Source organism: Aquarana catesbeiana, linkage group LG03, assembly GCF_042186555.1.
Source record: "Aquarana catesbeiana isolate 2022-GZ linkage group LG03, ASM4218655v1, whole genome shotgun sequence".
NCBI lineage: Eukaryota > Metazoa > Chordata > Amphibia > Anura > Ranidae > Aquarana > Aquarana catesbeiana.
The window spans coordinates 527057683-527071955 of record NC_133326.1 but is presented as its reverse complement, the minus strand read 5'-3'; the positions used below and the strand labels follow the sequence as shown (position 1 = coordinate 527071955).

The following is a 14273-nucleotide window of genomic DNA, read 5'->3' as shown; positions in this document are numbered from 1 at the left end:
GACTACACAGGGGGGAGTCACTTCTGGGGGCACCCCTCCTCCCCTCTTCTCTCAGTTGACGCCTCGTATCCTGCGACTTCCCCAGAACTCTATTACAGAGGTATGGAGTTGACGCGGTGGTTGTGTTGGGTGGGAGTATTAGGGGAGGGTTGGGTGTGAGCCTGTGTAATGGGGGTTGTTGGTTTTTTTTGTTTTTTTTTTGTAGGGGAGTGGGATGGGGGGTGGGATGTTTTTTGTTCCTGTTTTTGTTTTTGGAGGGTGGCTTTGGTGGAGTTATGGTTGCACAAGCTAAAGAGCTTTCAAGTTACATAAATGTGAATGTTTTATGTATTTTTTTTCTGTGTATTTACCCTTTTTTTTCTCTTTCTCTTTTGAACATCCAAGGTTGTTTTTATCGTGAATATTGTTGTTGAATAATTGAAAAGCCTCGTCCATTTTCCTGATGAAGCCTTCTGGGCGAAACATGTTGAAATTATGTGGACATGGTTATGCTTTGAACTCTTGGTGACCACAGTTTTTTTCATTGTCAATATTAGGTTGAGGATGTATACCTTTGACTGTGAATGTAAAACTGTTCTCACATTTTATCGTATATATTTTTTTTTTTTTGTAAAACTGCTTTAATAAATATTTGAGATATTTTTAGTAGATAATGTCTTTTCCTATATCAGGGGTACCTTTTTAAAATCCCATTTTCTACATATTTTTTGGTTTACCTCTACATAGTCTATCACCTCCTTCAATCCATTATGAATGCCGCTGCCAGACTCATCCACCTTACCAATCGCTCTGTGTCTGCCACTCCTCTCTGTCAATCCCTCCACTGGCTTCCGCTCGGTCAAAGAATTAAATTCAAAATTCTAACAACTACGTACAAAGCCATCCACAATTTCGCCCCCAGCTACATCACTAGCTTAGTCTCTAAATACCAACCTACTCGTTCTCTTCATTCCTCTCAAGACCTCCTGCTCTCTAGCTCCCTCGTCACCTCCTCCCATGCTCGCCTCCAGGCCTTTTCCAAAGCCTCTCCAATCCTATGGAATGCCCTACCCCAATCTGTCCGCTTATCTCCTACTTTATTAGCTTTCAGACGATCCCTGAAAACCCTTCTCTTCCGAGAAGCCTATCCTACCCACACCTAACAACTGTATTTTCATTTTTTCCATCAGCTCATCCCCCACAGTTATTACCTTTTGTTTCACTTGACCCTCCCTTCTAGATTGTAAGCTCTAACGGGCAGGGCCCTCTGACCCCTCCTGTATTGATTTGTATTGTAAGTGTACTGTCTGCCCCCATGTTGTAAAGCGCTGCGCAAACTGTTGGCGCTATATAAATCCTGTATAATAATAATAGAACTGATCATACCCTGATGGGGGGTAAAGGGACAGCACATTACTGTGCAACATAACTTGATATGCCTCAGTGTGGGGAGACACGCGAACATTGGTTTTGAAAGTAAGTGTGTGTAGCTTGGGATAGAGGGAGTTGCGCATGGTAGGGGAGGGTTACTCCTCATCAGTATAAATGGAGGTGTCCTCAAGTCACCTGTCCTATATTTTGTTGTATTTAGTCGGGCGACCCCCTGTGTGAATACAGTACACTTTTGTAGGGGAGGGTGGTATTGACGGCCCTAATCCACTGCTGGATGGGGGGGGGGGGGGCGGCAACTCTGTATGTATGATAATAATAATAATAAATGCACCTTTTGCAAAAAAATAACAAATGCACCCAAATTGATTAAAAAGAAAATGTATTATTTCTTTGCATTGGAGCATGCAAAACATTGCAGTTGTGATCACCAGATCGCGGGTGCAGTGCCAAAGCTTCTGCAGACTATTCCTTCAGCCCTTCATTTATGAGGCTGGAGAAAATGCAGTGACATTGAGACCTTTGGGGAAGATGGGACATATATTGTTTTTATTTATAGATCTCTGTGGAAAGATGACATGGGTGTGTGGGCAGAGCCATGCATAGTGGCAACAAATTGAAAAACTCTCAAGATGCTGCGGGTAGGACCATCCAGATTCGAGTGGGGGGTGGTGGTTATGGTGCACCCTAATAAAGGGTTTGACGTGAAACTTGGTCAGAAAGGTAAACCTCTCTTTTAGGTGATCTGGCCACAGATTCGCTTTAGGCTGTTCATAAATATTAGAGAATAGTTAGTTGGTGCACACATTCCCTGATGTTTCTTGTGCCATTTTATGAAAACTCTTCTGTTTAGGGCAGCGGTGAAGGAGTTGTGCACAGGGCGCCCGATAGCGACTGCTATGAATCCCAAGAATGGTTATATAGACTGGCCTGTGCGACCACATAGACCAGTGATGGCGAACCTTGGCACCCCAGATGTTTTGGAACTACATTTCCCATGATGCTCATGCACTCTGCGGTGTAGTTGAGCATCATGGGAAATGTAGTTTCAAAACATCTGGGGTGCCAAGGTTCACCATCGCTGACATAGACCAATCTGATAAAAAAAAATAATACAAATTAGGGGGCTGATGTCCAATGTCTAGACTGCAGGGTCGTGGCTTGGAAATCCATTTTCTTAGCTGGCTGCACAATGCCGCAGGGCATAAAATACCCTTGATAATGGCAAGGTTAACTTTTACTGCTTAGTGGGCATTCAAGTAAAGGAAAAAAAATAATAAACAAGCAAAAACAGTCTCCCAGAAATAGAAGCATTTCTCTCGACCTGTCTCCAAGGCAACCAATGTCTTTCTCCCTCCTTATGCCAGTTTGTCAGCACCCCTCCTTCCTGAACTTGCCAGCTGAAAATATTGTAAACACACCGAGGGCAAAGCTCTGCTGTCAGACAGCATTCAGTATTATTGGATCGCTTGTCAAAATCCACCTAGAACTGAAGAATCAATCCTCAATGCAAAGTAAATAATTTCTTACCCTTCAGTGAACATTTAAAGGGACCCTGTCAGGATAAAATTGTTGGGAGCGCTGAGCCCTCATGTCCGAGTGACCTCATTGGCTGCATACTTGGCAATTAGTGAGTAAAAATTACATACTAGGAGCAGAAGTCAACCATGTCAGCTACAATTCTTCTCCAGTCTTTTAAATATAGTGTTTATGCTGGTAGGTAATTGGCTCCTGTCATGGTTGTCCCCAGTACAGTATCTCACAAAAGTGAGTACACCCCTTACATTTTTGTAAATATTTTATTATATGTTTTCATGTGACGACAACACTGAAGAAATTACACTTTGCTACAATGTAAAGTAGTGAATGTACTGCTTGTATAACAGTGTAAATTTGCTGTCCCCTCAAAATAACTCAACACACAACCATTAATGCCTAAACCGCTGGCAACAAAAGTGAGTACACCCCTAAGTGAAAATGTCCAAATTGGGCCCAAAGTGTCAATATTTTGTGTGGTACCCATTATTTTCCAGCACTGCCTTAACCCTCTTGGGCATGGAGTTCACCAGAGCTTCACAGGTTTCCACTCCTCCAAGGACGACATCATGGAGCTGGTGGATGTTAGAGACCTTGCGCTCCTCCACCTTCCATTTGAGGATGCCCCACAGATGCTCAATAGGGTTTAGGTCTGGAGACATGCTTGGCCAGTCCATCACCTTTGCCCTCAGCTTCTTTAGCAAGGCAGTGGTCATCTTGGAGGTGTGTTTGGGGTCATTATCATGTTGGAAAACTGCCCTGTGGCCCAGTCTCTGAAGGGAGGGGATCATGCACTGCTTCAGTATGTCACATGTCACATGTTGGCATTCATGGTTCCCTCAATGAATTGTAGCTACCCAGTGCCAGCAGCACTCATGCAGCCCCAGACTATGACACTTCCACCACCATGCTTGACTGTAGGCAAGACACACTTTTCTTTGTACTCCTCACCTGGTTGCCGCTACACACGCTTGACACCATCTGAACCAAATACGTTTATCTTGGTCTCATCAGACCACAGGACACGGTTCCAGTAATCTATGTCCTTAGTCTGCTTGTCTTCAGCAAACTGTTTGCAGGCTTTCTTGTGCATCATCTTTAGAAGAGACTTCCTTCTGGGATGACAGCCATGTAGACCAATTTGATGCAGTGTGCGGCGTATGGTCTGAGCACTGACAGGCTGACCCCCCACCCCTTCAACCTCTGCAGCAATCCTGGCAGCACTCATAAGTCTATTTCCCAAAGACAACCTCTGGATATGACACTGAGCACATGCACTCAACTTCTTTGGTCGACCATGGTGAGGCCTGTTCTAAGTGGAACCTGTCCTGTTAAACCATTGTATGGTCTTAGCCACCGTGCTGCAGCTCAGTTTTAGGGTCTTGGAAATCTTCTTAAAGCCTAGGCCATCTTTATGTAGAGCAACAATTCTTCTTTCCAGATCCTCAGAGAGTTCTTTGCCATGAGTTGCCATGTTGAACTTCCAATGACCAGTATGAGAGAATGAGAGCGATAACACCAAATTTAACCTGCTCCCCATTCACACATGAGACATTGTAACACTAACGAGTCACATGCCATCGGGGAGGGAAAATGGCTAATTGGGCCCAATTTGGACATTTTCACTTAGGGGTGTACTCACTTTTGTTGCCAACGGTTTAGACATTAATGGCTGTGTGTTTTGAGGGGACAGCAAATTTACACTGTTTTATATAAGCTGTACACTCATTACTTTTACATTGTAGTAAAGTGTAATTTCTTCAGTGTTGTCACTTGAAAAGATATAATAAAATATTTACGAAAATGTGAGGGGTGTACTCACTTTTGTGAGATAGGAACGTTAGATTGTAAGCTCATTGAAGGCAGATGTGAATGTACAGTGTGTAAAGCACTGGGTAAATCGCCATAAATAAATTGGCCTGGGTTTTCCTTTACCCTGTCGCTGTCTTCTATTGTGCCCTTCTGATAGCTGAACTAATTTTGCCTCTTAAACATTACATACGATCCCTGTATATAGTGTGTGTGTGTAAATATATACACTCACCAACCACGTTATTAGGTACACCATACTAGTACCTTGTTGGACCCCCTTTTGCCTTCAGAACTGCCTTAATTCTTCATGGCATAGATACAACACAAGGTGTTGGAAATATTTCTCTGAGATTTTGGTCCGTATTGACATGATGGCTTCACACAGTTGCTGCAGATTTGTTGGCTGCACATATAGTTGCATAGTAGGTAAGGTTGAAAAAAGACATAAGTCCAACCTATGTGTGTGATTATATGTCAGTATTACATTGTATATCCCTGTATGTTGCGGTCGTTCAGGTGCTTATCTAATAGTTTTTTTTTAAACTATCGATGCTCCCCGCTGAGACCACCGCCTGTGGAAGGGAATTCCACATCCTTGCCAATATTCTGTTTGCTTTGTTAGCAGCAGCTTGGCGTTGCATGCCATTATTGAGCCTATCATCTACTAGGACCCCCAGGTCCTTTTCCATCCTAGATTCCCGCAGAGGTTCCCCCCCCCCAGTGTATAGATTGCATTGATAATTTTTGCCAAACAAATGCATTATTTTACATTTTGCTACATTTAAACCTCATTTGCCATGTAGTTGCCCACCCCATTAATATGTTCAGATCTTTTTGCAAGGTTTCCACATCCTGCGAAGAAATTATTGCCCTGCTTAGCTTGGTATCGTCCGCAAATATAGAGAACCGTTTATCCCATCCTCCAGGTTGTTTATGAGCAAATTAAATAGGATTGGTCCCAGCACAAAATTCTGGGGGTCCCCACTACCCATCCCTGACCATTCCCAGTACTCCCCATTTATCACCACCCTCTGAACTCTCCCTTTGTAGACAGTTTACAATCCATGTACTCACTCTATGGTCCATGCCAACGGGCCTAATTTTGTACAGTAAACGTTTATGGGGAACTGTGTCAAATGTTTTTGCAAAATCCAGATACACCACGTCTACGGGCCTTCCTTTATTTAGATGGCAACTCACCTCCTCATAGAAGGTTAATAGATTGGTTTGGCAAGAATGATTCTTCATGAATCCATGCTGATCACTGCTAATGATACCATTCTCATTACTAAAATCTTGTATATAGTCCCTTATCATCCCCTCCAAGAACTCATACTATTGATGTTAGGCTAACTGGTCTGTAATTCCCAGGGATGTATTTTGGGCCCTTTGTAAATATTGGTGCTACATTGGCTTTTCTCCAATCACCTGGTAACATTTCAGTCAGTAGACTGTCAGTAAAAATTAGGAACAATGGTTTGGCAATTACTTGACTGAATTCCCTAAGTAGCCTTGGATGCAAGTCATCTGATCCCAGTGATTTATTAATGTTAGGTTTCTCAAGTCTATATCTAATTCTGTCCTCTGTTAACCATGGAGGTGCTTCCTGTGATGTGTCATGAGGATAAACACTGCAGTTTTGGTTATTGAAGCCCCCCAATTCCCTCGTGAAGACTGAGGAGAAGAATAAATTCAATACATTCGCCATCTCCCCATCCTTTGTAACCAGATGTCCTTCCTCATTCTTTATGGGGCTAATATGGTCTGTCCTCCCCTGTGGGGGCCATTGGAGTACAGTGATCTCATTGTCATGTTCAAGAAACCAGTGGTGAGATGATTTGAGCTTTGTGACATGGTGCATTATCCTGCTGAAAGCAGCCATCAGAAGATGATGGGTACACTGTAGTCATAAAGGGATGGACATGGTCAGCAACAATACCCATGTAGACAATGGCGTTTAAACGATGCTCAGTTGGTACTAAGGGGCCCAAAGTATGCCAAGAAAATATCCCCCACACCATTGCACCACCACCAGCAACCTGAACCATTGATACAAGCTAGGATGGATCCATGCTTTCATGTTGTTTATGCCAAATTCTGACCCTACCATCTGAAAGTCACAGCTGAAATCGAGACTCCTCAGACCAGGCAACATCTTTCCATCTTCTATTGGCCAATTTTAGTGAGCTTGTGCGAATTGTAGCCTCAGTTTCCTGTTCTTAGCTAACAGGATTGGCACCCGGTGTGGTCTGCTGCTGCTGTAGCCAATCTGCTTCAAGGTTTGATGCTTTGTGCGTTCAGAGATGGTATTCTGCATACCTTGGTTGTAGCGAGTGGTTATTTGAGTTACTGTTGCCTTTCTATCATCTCTAACCAGTCTGCCCATTCTCCTCTGACATCAACAAGTCATTTTCGTCCACACAACTGCCGCTCACTACATATTTTTCCTTTTTTCGGACCATTCTCTGTAAACCCTAGAGATGGTTGTGTGTGAAAATCTCAGTAGATCAGCAGTTTTTGAAATCCTCAGACCAGCCTGTCTGGCACCAACAACCATGCCACATTCAAAGTCACTTAAAGCGGACCTTCAGTCATTTTTTCAACTTTCCATCTATTAAATCTTCTGCCCTTGATGTTTTAACTATGGATAGTAAAACTTTTTTTTCTGCCAGTAAATACCTTATACAGCCCACTTCCTGTCATGCCAATGAGAGCTGCAGGGCTGGAGGTGTGCCTCCTGTGTAAATCCAGGAAGTGAACAGGCAGCAGCTTCAGCTGCCCACAGTTAAAATGGCTGCAGCCAGGCTTAGTGGAGGGAGATTTATTGCCTCCACCCTGACACTTTCACTTTTTATTGTGTAAAACTGTTTTATGATTGTTATGGTGTAATGTACTAATACATTAAATTTAATTGCAAAGATTTATAATATTAGAGTATTTATTTTTCCTTTGTCTCACAGACAGCTTGTACCATCATGAAGAATAACCTGCACAGCGAGGGCATTGAAATTGACTATGACCCCAGACTACGGGAGAGGGTGAGCTCTTTCAACTTGTACTGAGGTGTATATGGAGGAGAACTGCAACTAAATTGTGTGCAACCATTTAGGAGTCTGCATTGAAGGGTCTCAAACCAGACTACTTAAATATTTGATTTATATAATAGATTTTCTTTAACCATTTCAATACATCCTCTTCCTGCCCAGGCCAATTTTCACATTTCAGCGCTGTTGCACTTTGAATGACAATTGCGCGATCATGCAACACTGTACCCAAACAAAATTTTTATCTTTTTTTTTTTTTTTTTTTTTTTTTAAGACGGATGGAACTTCTTTTTGGTGTTATTTAATCACCGTTTTTTATTTTTTGCTAAGCAAACGAGAAAAGACCGAAAATTTTGCAAATAAGTAATTTTTCTTCTTCACTGATGTGCACTGATAGGCGGAGCTAATAATCAGGGCATTGATGTGTAAACCATATACTGACAGCCTTGCCAGTTGTCGTCTTTTCTTTCCTCACACAGGCACAGCACATGAGGAAAGGACATGCAGATAACCGGCAAGTCTGTTTACGTATGATCAGCTGTGGACACAGCGCCTGCCTGATGCATGCGTAGGGGATGGGGTTCTGGGAGGAAGTCCATGGACACCCTCCCAGAACTGGACAACTGCGCTGTAACTGTTCAGCTAGAGCGAGGTCAGCAAGTGGTTAAAGGAAAACAGCTGTGGTGTTGGTAAGTTTTACTTTTTACACTGTTTTTATCTTCTCTTTCTGTTTTACTTTCATCTGTTTTAGAAATATGGTATAGCAGAGGGAAGACCTCTAGGTGAGCTGAAAACTATGGCAAAGAAGTCAGGGGAGCAGTGTCCTTCATACACCCCTCCAGGGGGAGAGACCTTGGACCAGGTAACGTTTCTTACATTTCCAAAAAAAAAAAAAAAATTTAAGTATAATTTGCGTCTAAAAGCCAATAGGTTTCGGGGGTCAATTGCCGCTCCCTTCATCAGTGGCTACAACATAACCTATAATAAAAAATAGTAAGTGATCATAAGAACGATGACTAAAGACTGTTTTGTAATAGTAGGTACAAAGATTTACTTGTTTGAACTATAATTTTAAAATCAAAATTATTTGAGAAGTTGAGTCACAATCACACCATGATACATTACTAACATTAAGACTACTTTTTCATTAGCGGTAAAGCGCCGCTAATTTTAAGGGCGCTTTTCGGCACTAGCAAGGTGCTTTTAACGCGGGGTGCTTTTAACCCCCGCTAGCGGTTGAATAAAGGGTTAATAGCATCGCTGCCGAATCGCTTTGCAGATGCTTTGGCAGCGGTGCCCATTGATTCCAATGGCAGGGGTGGTGGAGGACCGGTGTATTCACCGCTCCCACACTGCCCGAAAGCTGCTGCTTGCAGGACTTTTTCTAACGTCCTGCAAGCACACCGCTCCAGTGTGAAAGCACTCGGGCTCTCACACTGGGGCTGCAGGGGAGGCGTTTTACAGGCGCTATATTTAGCCATATAGCGCCTGAAAAATGCCCCAGTGTGAAAGTAGCCTAAGAAATGTTGAAACTATTCAAATCCAGTTCATAAATTGTTGGAGCATCCTAAGAAGTGTATCAGTATACTGTATATGAGAAGCACATTACCTTAAAGGGGATGTAAACCCTCTCCTATACCCAGTGTAGTGAATAGCCTCAGATGATACACAGAGATAAAACAAATCTCCCTACATAAGTTTTACATGTATATCTGCTGTATTCAGCTTTCTGGACTTTTTAGAAAGTGCACATCCTGTTCCAGCAGTGGGAGGGGAGTCTGGGCATACACTGTGTGTGAGCTGATTGGAGGAAAGACACACACCCTTCTCCACATAGGAAGAGGCATGAAGAAACTTGCAGAGATGTGCTGTGAATAAACAAACTCTCTGGTTATCTATCTCTAATTTACCTCCCCAACACAAATTTCCAGCTCCTTTTATCTTCTGTGTCAGAGAACATGTCATAAGTTATCATGCTAATAACAGAGGAACAGAGCAGCAGAAAGACACGGAACTTAGGGCTTTGGAGAGAGATGAGTAAACACTACTGATCTATGTGCCCAGGTCAGATTTCACAAATGGGGTTTACAACCACTTTAATGATCATAATAATAAAAATTGGAAAAAAGTCAGGTAATATTAAAGCCTAACTCCACATTTAGTGTGCCTTTAAATTTACTGCACTAACTAACTATTTACTGCACTAACTGGCGCACTTGCTGGGTGCGCAGTAATAACTGTACGTAGCCTCAGCTACACACAGTATACAGCGCTGTGTTCCAGAAGCGGGACATGAACTTCCCATGCCTCACTCAAGGAACAATATAGAGTCGGGGCGGAAAGCTACTCAGGCGGAGATCGTGACTCCTGCCTCTCCACCTCAGCCAATCAGAGGAAGCTTTGTATTCATTCATAAAATACAAAGCTTCCCTTGAATGGCTAAGCCGAGTTTGGCCTGACTCTATTGTGTTCCTTGAGTGGGATGGGAAGTTCGTATCTTGCTCCTGGAACACAGCGCTGTATACTGTATGTAGCTGAGGCTATTTACAATTAATACAGCATGCCCAGAAAGTTCTGTAAAGTGTAGTAAATGGTTTGTTTGGGCCAGCTTGGGACATTGAACATGGAGTTTGGCTTTTAAATGAGTCAAGTGCTATCAAAGTGCTCATAATAAGTATAAAAAAAATTTGCATAAATATAACCTAGAGATAGTGGTACTATACATAAGATCACTGGACATGATATCAAACAAATGGTGTGGAACATCGTCCTACTGGTGCAGATATTGATGGAAAGAAAAATGATACCATAGGGTGGCAAAGGAGTGGTAAAAAATAGTCATATGGAAACAATGTTAGCAAATGAGGGTATGTTTACCTTGAAGGAATAGGAGTACATACTATAAGGACTCAGGACATACTGGGATTTTCTGGAAGAGAGGGAAGATCGAGATTCCACTGAGCATTAAAAACTGTGATCTACATACCCAAGGGTAGTAAAAAAGTACAGAGCAACCAGTTTATGCTGCTGACATTCTGTGTTTAAAAATATATAATGGGGGAGTGAAATAATCACTTTGGAATACTCTTTTAGTAAACCAACCCCAGTAATTTAAAACCGTATTTGAAGGCTGATAATTAGCCTAGCAGCCACCTTTTTCAGAAGGAGGTTTAAAGACTAAGTTCACCTGTTGCAGAAAATACCCTCTGCAGTTAAGGGGCCCCAACAGATGATACAAATCTGTGCAGCTTTGTAAAATGATTATTAAAGTGATTGTAAAGGCAGAAGGTTTTTAACTTAAAGCGGAGTTCCACCCTAAAGTGGAACTTCTGCTCATTGGATTCCTCCCCCCCTCCGGTGCCTCGATTGGCACCTTTCAGGGGGGTGCAGATACCTGTATAATACAGGTATCTGCACCCACTTCCGGGCATAGCTAGCTGCAGCTAGCCGCAAATGCCCGCCGCCCATCCCCCCCCCCCCTTGTGTTGTGGGAAACACACAGTTCCCACAACACAACGGGGACCAGTGTAGACCCGCAGCGTGGATCGCGCATGCGCAGTAGGGAACCGGGCAGTGAAGCCGCAACGCTTCACTTCCTGATTCCCTGACCGAGGATGGCGGCGGGGGCAGCCGAGAGACGAGCGATCGATCGGCTTCGGCTGACGACATTGCTGGACCCTGGGACAGGTAAGTGTCCATTTATTAAAAGTCAGCAGCTGCAGTATTTGTAGCTGCTGGCTTTTAATATTTTTGTTTAAGGTGGAGCTCCGCTTTAATACATTCTATGCATGAGTGGTCATGTCATCCATAGGCTTGCTATGGGTCATTCATTTGTTGGTTATCCCTACTCTCAATATAAATAAAAGCAAAGATTTTTTTTTTTTTTCTGATTCAGATTGCAGCACTTTTCAAAGGATAAAACCTAGGGATATGTACTGTACGTGTATTGCTAAGACGTACTTCAACAATGGTTCTTCTACCCTAATGTTACTGTAGTACCGTCTTTCAGTCTTTAGGCGTCACTGTTGCCCTTGCTGTTATCGGGTTTATGGTGGCCATGCACAAAGATCAGGAGATAGTTATTTTAGGAGGAGATTTGTGAGAAATGCATTCTTGTAATAGTTAAATAGTTATTTCATGGAAAAAAAAAAAAAAAACATACAGTATCTCACAAAAGTGAGTACTTCCTCACATTTTTGTAAATATTTTATTATATCTTTTCATGTGACCACACTGAAGAAATTAAACTTTGCTACAATGTAAAGTAATGAGTGTACAGCTTGTATAACAGTGTAAATTTGCTGTCCCCTCAAAATAATAACACACAGCCATTAATGTCTAAACCGCTGGCAACAAAAGCGAGTACACCCCTGAGTGAAAATGTCCAAATTGGGCCCAATTAGCCATTTTTCCTCCCCGGTGTCATGTAACTCATTAGTGTTACAAGGTATCAGGTGTGAATGTGGAGCAGGTTAAATTTGGTGTTATCGCTCTCACTCTGTCATACTGGTCACTGGAAGTTCAACATAGCACGTCATGGCAAAGAGCTCTCTGAAGATGTGAAAAAAAAAAATTGTTGCTCTACATGAAGATGGCCTAGGCTATAAGAAGATTGCCAAGACCATATAGCAGTTTAACAGGACAGGTTCCACTCAGAACAGGCCTCGCCATGGTCGACCAAAGAACTTGAGTGCACGTGCTCAGCGTCTTATCCAGAGGTTGTCTTTGGGAAATAAACGTATGAGTGCTGCAAGCATTGCTGCAGAGGTTGAACGGGTGGGGGTTCAGCCTGTCAGTGCTCAGACCATACCCTGCACGCTGCATCAAATTGGTCTGCATGGCTGTCATCCCAGAAGGAAGCCTCTTCTAAAGATGATGCACAAGAAAGCCCGCAAACAGTTTGCGGAAGACAAGCAGATTAAGAACAGGGATTACTGAAACCATATCCTGTGGTCTGCTGAGACCAAGATAAACGTATTTGGCTCAGATGGTGTCAAGTGTGTGTGGCGGCAACCAGGTGAGGAGTACAAAGACAAGTGTGTCTTGCCTACAGTCAAGCATGGTGGTGGGAGTGTCATGGTCTGGGGCTGCATGAGTGCTGCTGACACTGGGGAGCTACAGTTCATTGAGGGAACCATGAATGCCAACATGTACTGTGACATACTGAAGCAGAGCACGATGCCCTCCCTTTGGAGACTGGGCCGCAGGGCAGTATTCCAACATGATAATGACCCCAAACACACCTCCAAGATGACCACTGCCTTGCTAAAGAAGCTGAGGGTAAAGGTGATGGACTGGCCAAGCATGTCTCCAGACCTAAACCCTATTGAGCATCTGTGGGGCATCCTTAAATGGAAGGTGGAGGAGCGCAAGGTCTCTAACATCCACCAGCTCCGTGATGTCATCATGGAGGAGTGGAAGAGGACTCCAGTGGCAACCTGTGAAGCTCTGGTGAACTCCATGCCCAAGAGGGTTTAGGCAGTGCTGGAAAATAATGGTGGCCACACAAAATATTGACACTTTGGGCCCAGTTTGGACATTTTCACTTAGGGGTGTACTCACTTTTGTTGCCAGCGGTTTAGACATTAATGGCTGTATGTTGAGTTAGTTTGAGGGGGCAGCAAATTTACACTGTTATACAAGCTGTACACTCATCACTTTACAATGTAGCAAAGTATCATTTCTTCAGTGTTGTCACATGAAAAGATATAATAAAATATTTTTTAAAAATTGAGTACACTGTATATGTTATGGTTGTACAATGTTGTTTTAATGTAAACTATACATTTTGTTGACTGGTGTGTCTAATGGTGGCCATACAGAGTGCAATAAAACTGAGCGATAAATGTCTACTCAAAAAAAAGAAATTGAATCGGGCGTAGATTGAGCATGACGAAAATGGCATGGGCGAGCGATGAGCAGCAGATGGTGATGGCACAGGGCAGTCTGTGGCTCTTTTTTTTTTTTTGCCCCCTTTTACATGTAGACTGATTGCAAGTGACCCACAGGGGCATTAAAAACACTACCGATGGACCCTGTATGATTGACTTTTTTTTAATTTTTTTTTTATTTTTATTTTTCCCTGTGTACCCTATCAACGTGGGTCAGTGGAAACCATCACTGTCTGCCACTCATTGCTTAGCCATGCCGTTTTGTCTTGCTTGATCAATACAAACATGGTTTTCTTACCCTCACCATTAAAGTTAGAATTCTGGGCTAAAGCTAAATAATCTTAAAACTGCTCCCACCCCCTTCCCCACCTATATTCACTACCCTGTGGGGAAAAAGATCTGTATACTTACCTATTCTTGGGTTGGTCCTGTCACGCGATCAGCTCCCTTGTGTCAGCTATTGCCAGCTACTGGAGGGAGAGAAGAACGCTTGACAGTGGCTGGAATGCCTGAGTGTTCATGTCAACCATAGGCTTACTATGGGCTATCCGTTGTTGGTGATCCCTCCTCTCAATATAACTAAAAGAAAAGGGTTTTTTTCTGATTCCTATAGAACGGTGAG

At 42.9% G+C, this 14273-nt stretch overlaps 1 protein-coding gene across 1 annotated transcript in view; it reads left to right on the top strand.

Annotated features, from left to right (window-relative positions):
- Positions 1-14273, top strand: part of TIGAR (TP53 induced glycolysis regulatory phosphatase) — a 38436-nt gene that overhangs the window by 16895 nt on the left and 7268 nt on the right. The window contains exons 4-5 of the mRNA XM_073621251.1: positions 7677-7754; positions 8512-8622. Coding sequence (XP_073477352.1) covers positions 7677-7754; positions 8512-8622 — 189 coding nt within the window. The remainder of the gene's footprint in view (positions 1-7676; positions 7755-8511; positions 8623-14273) is intronic.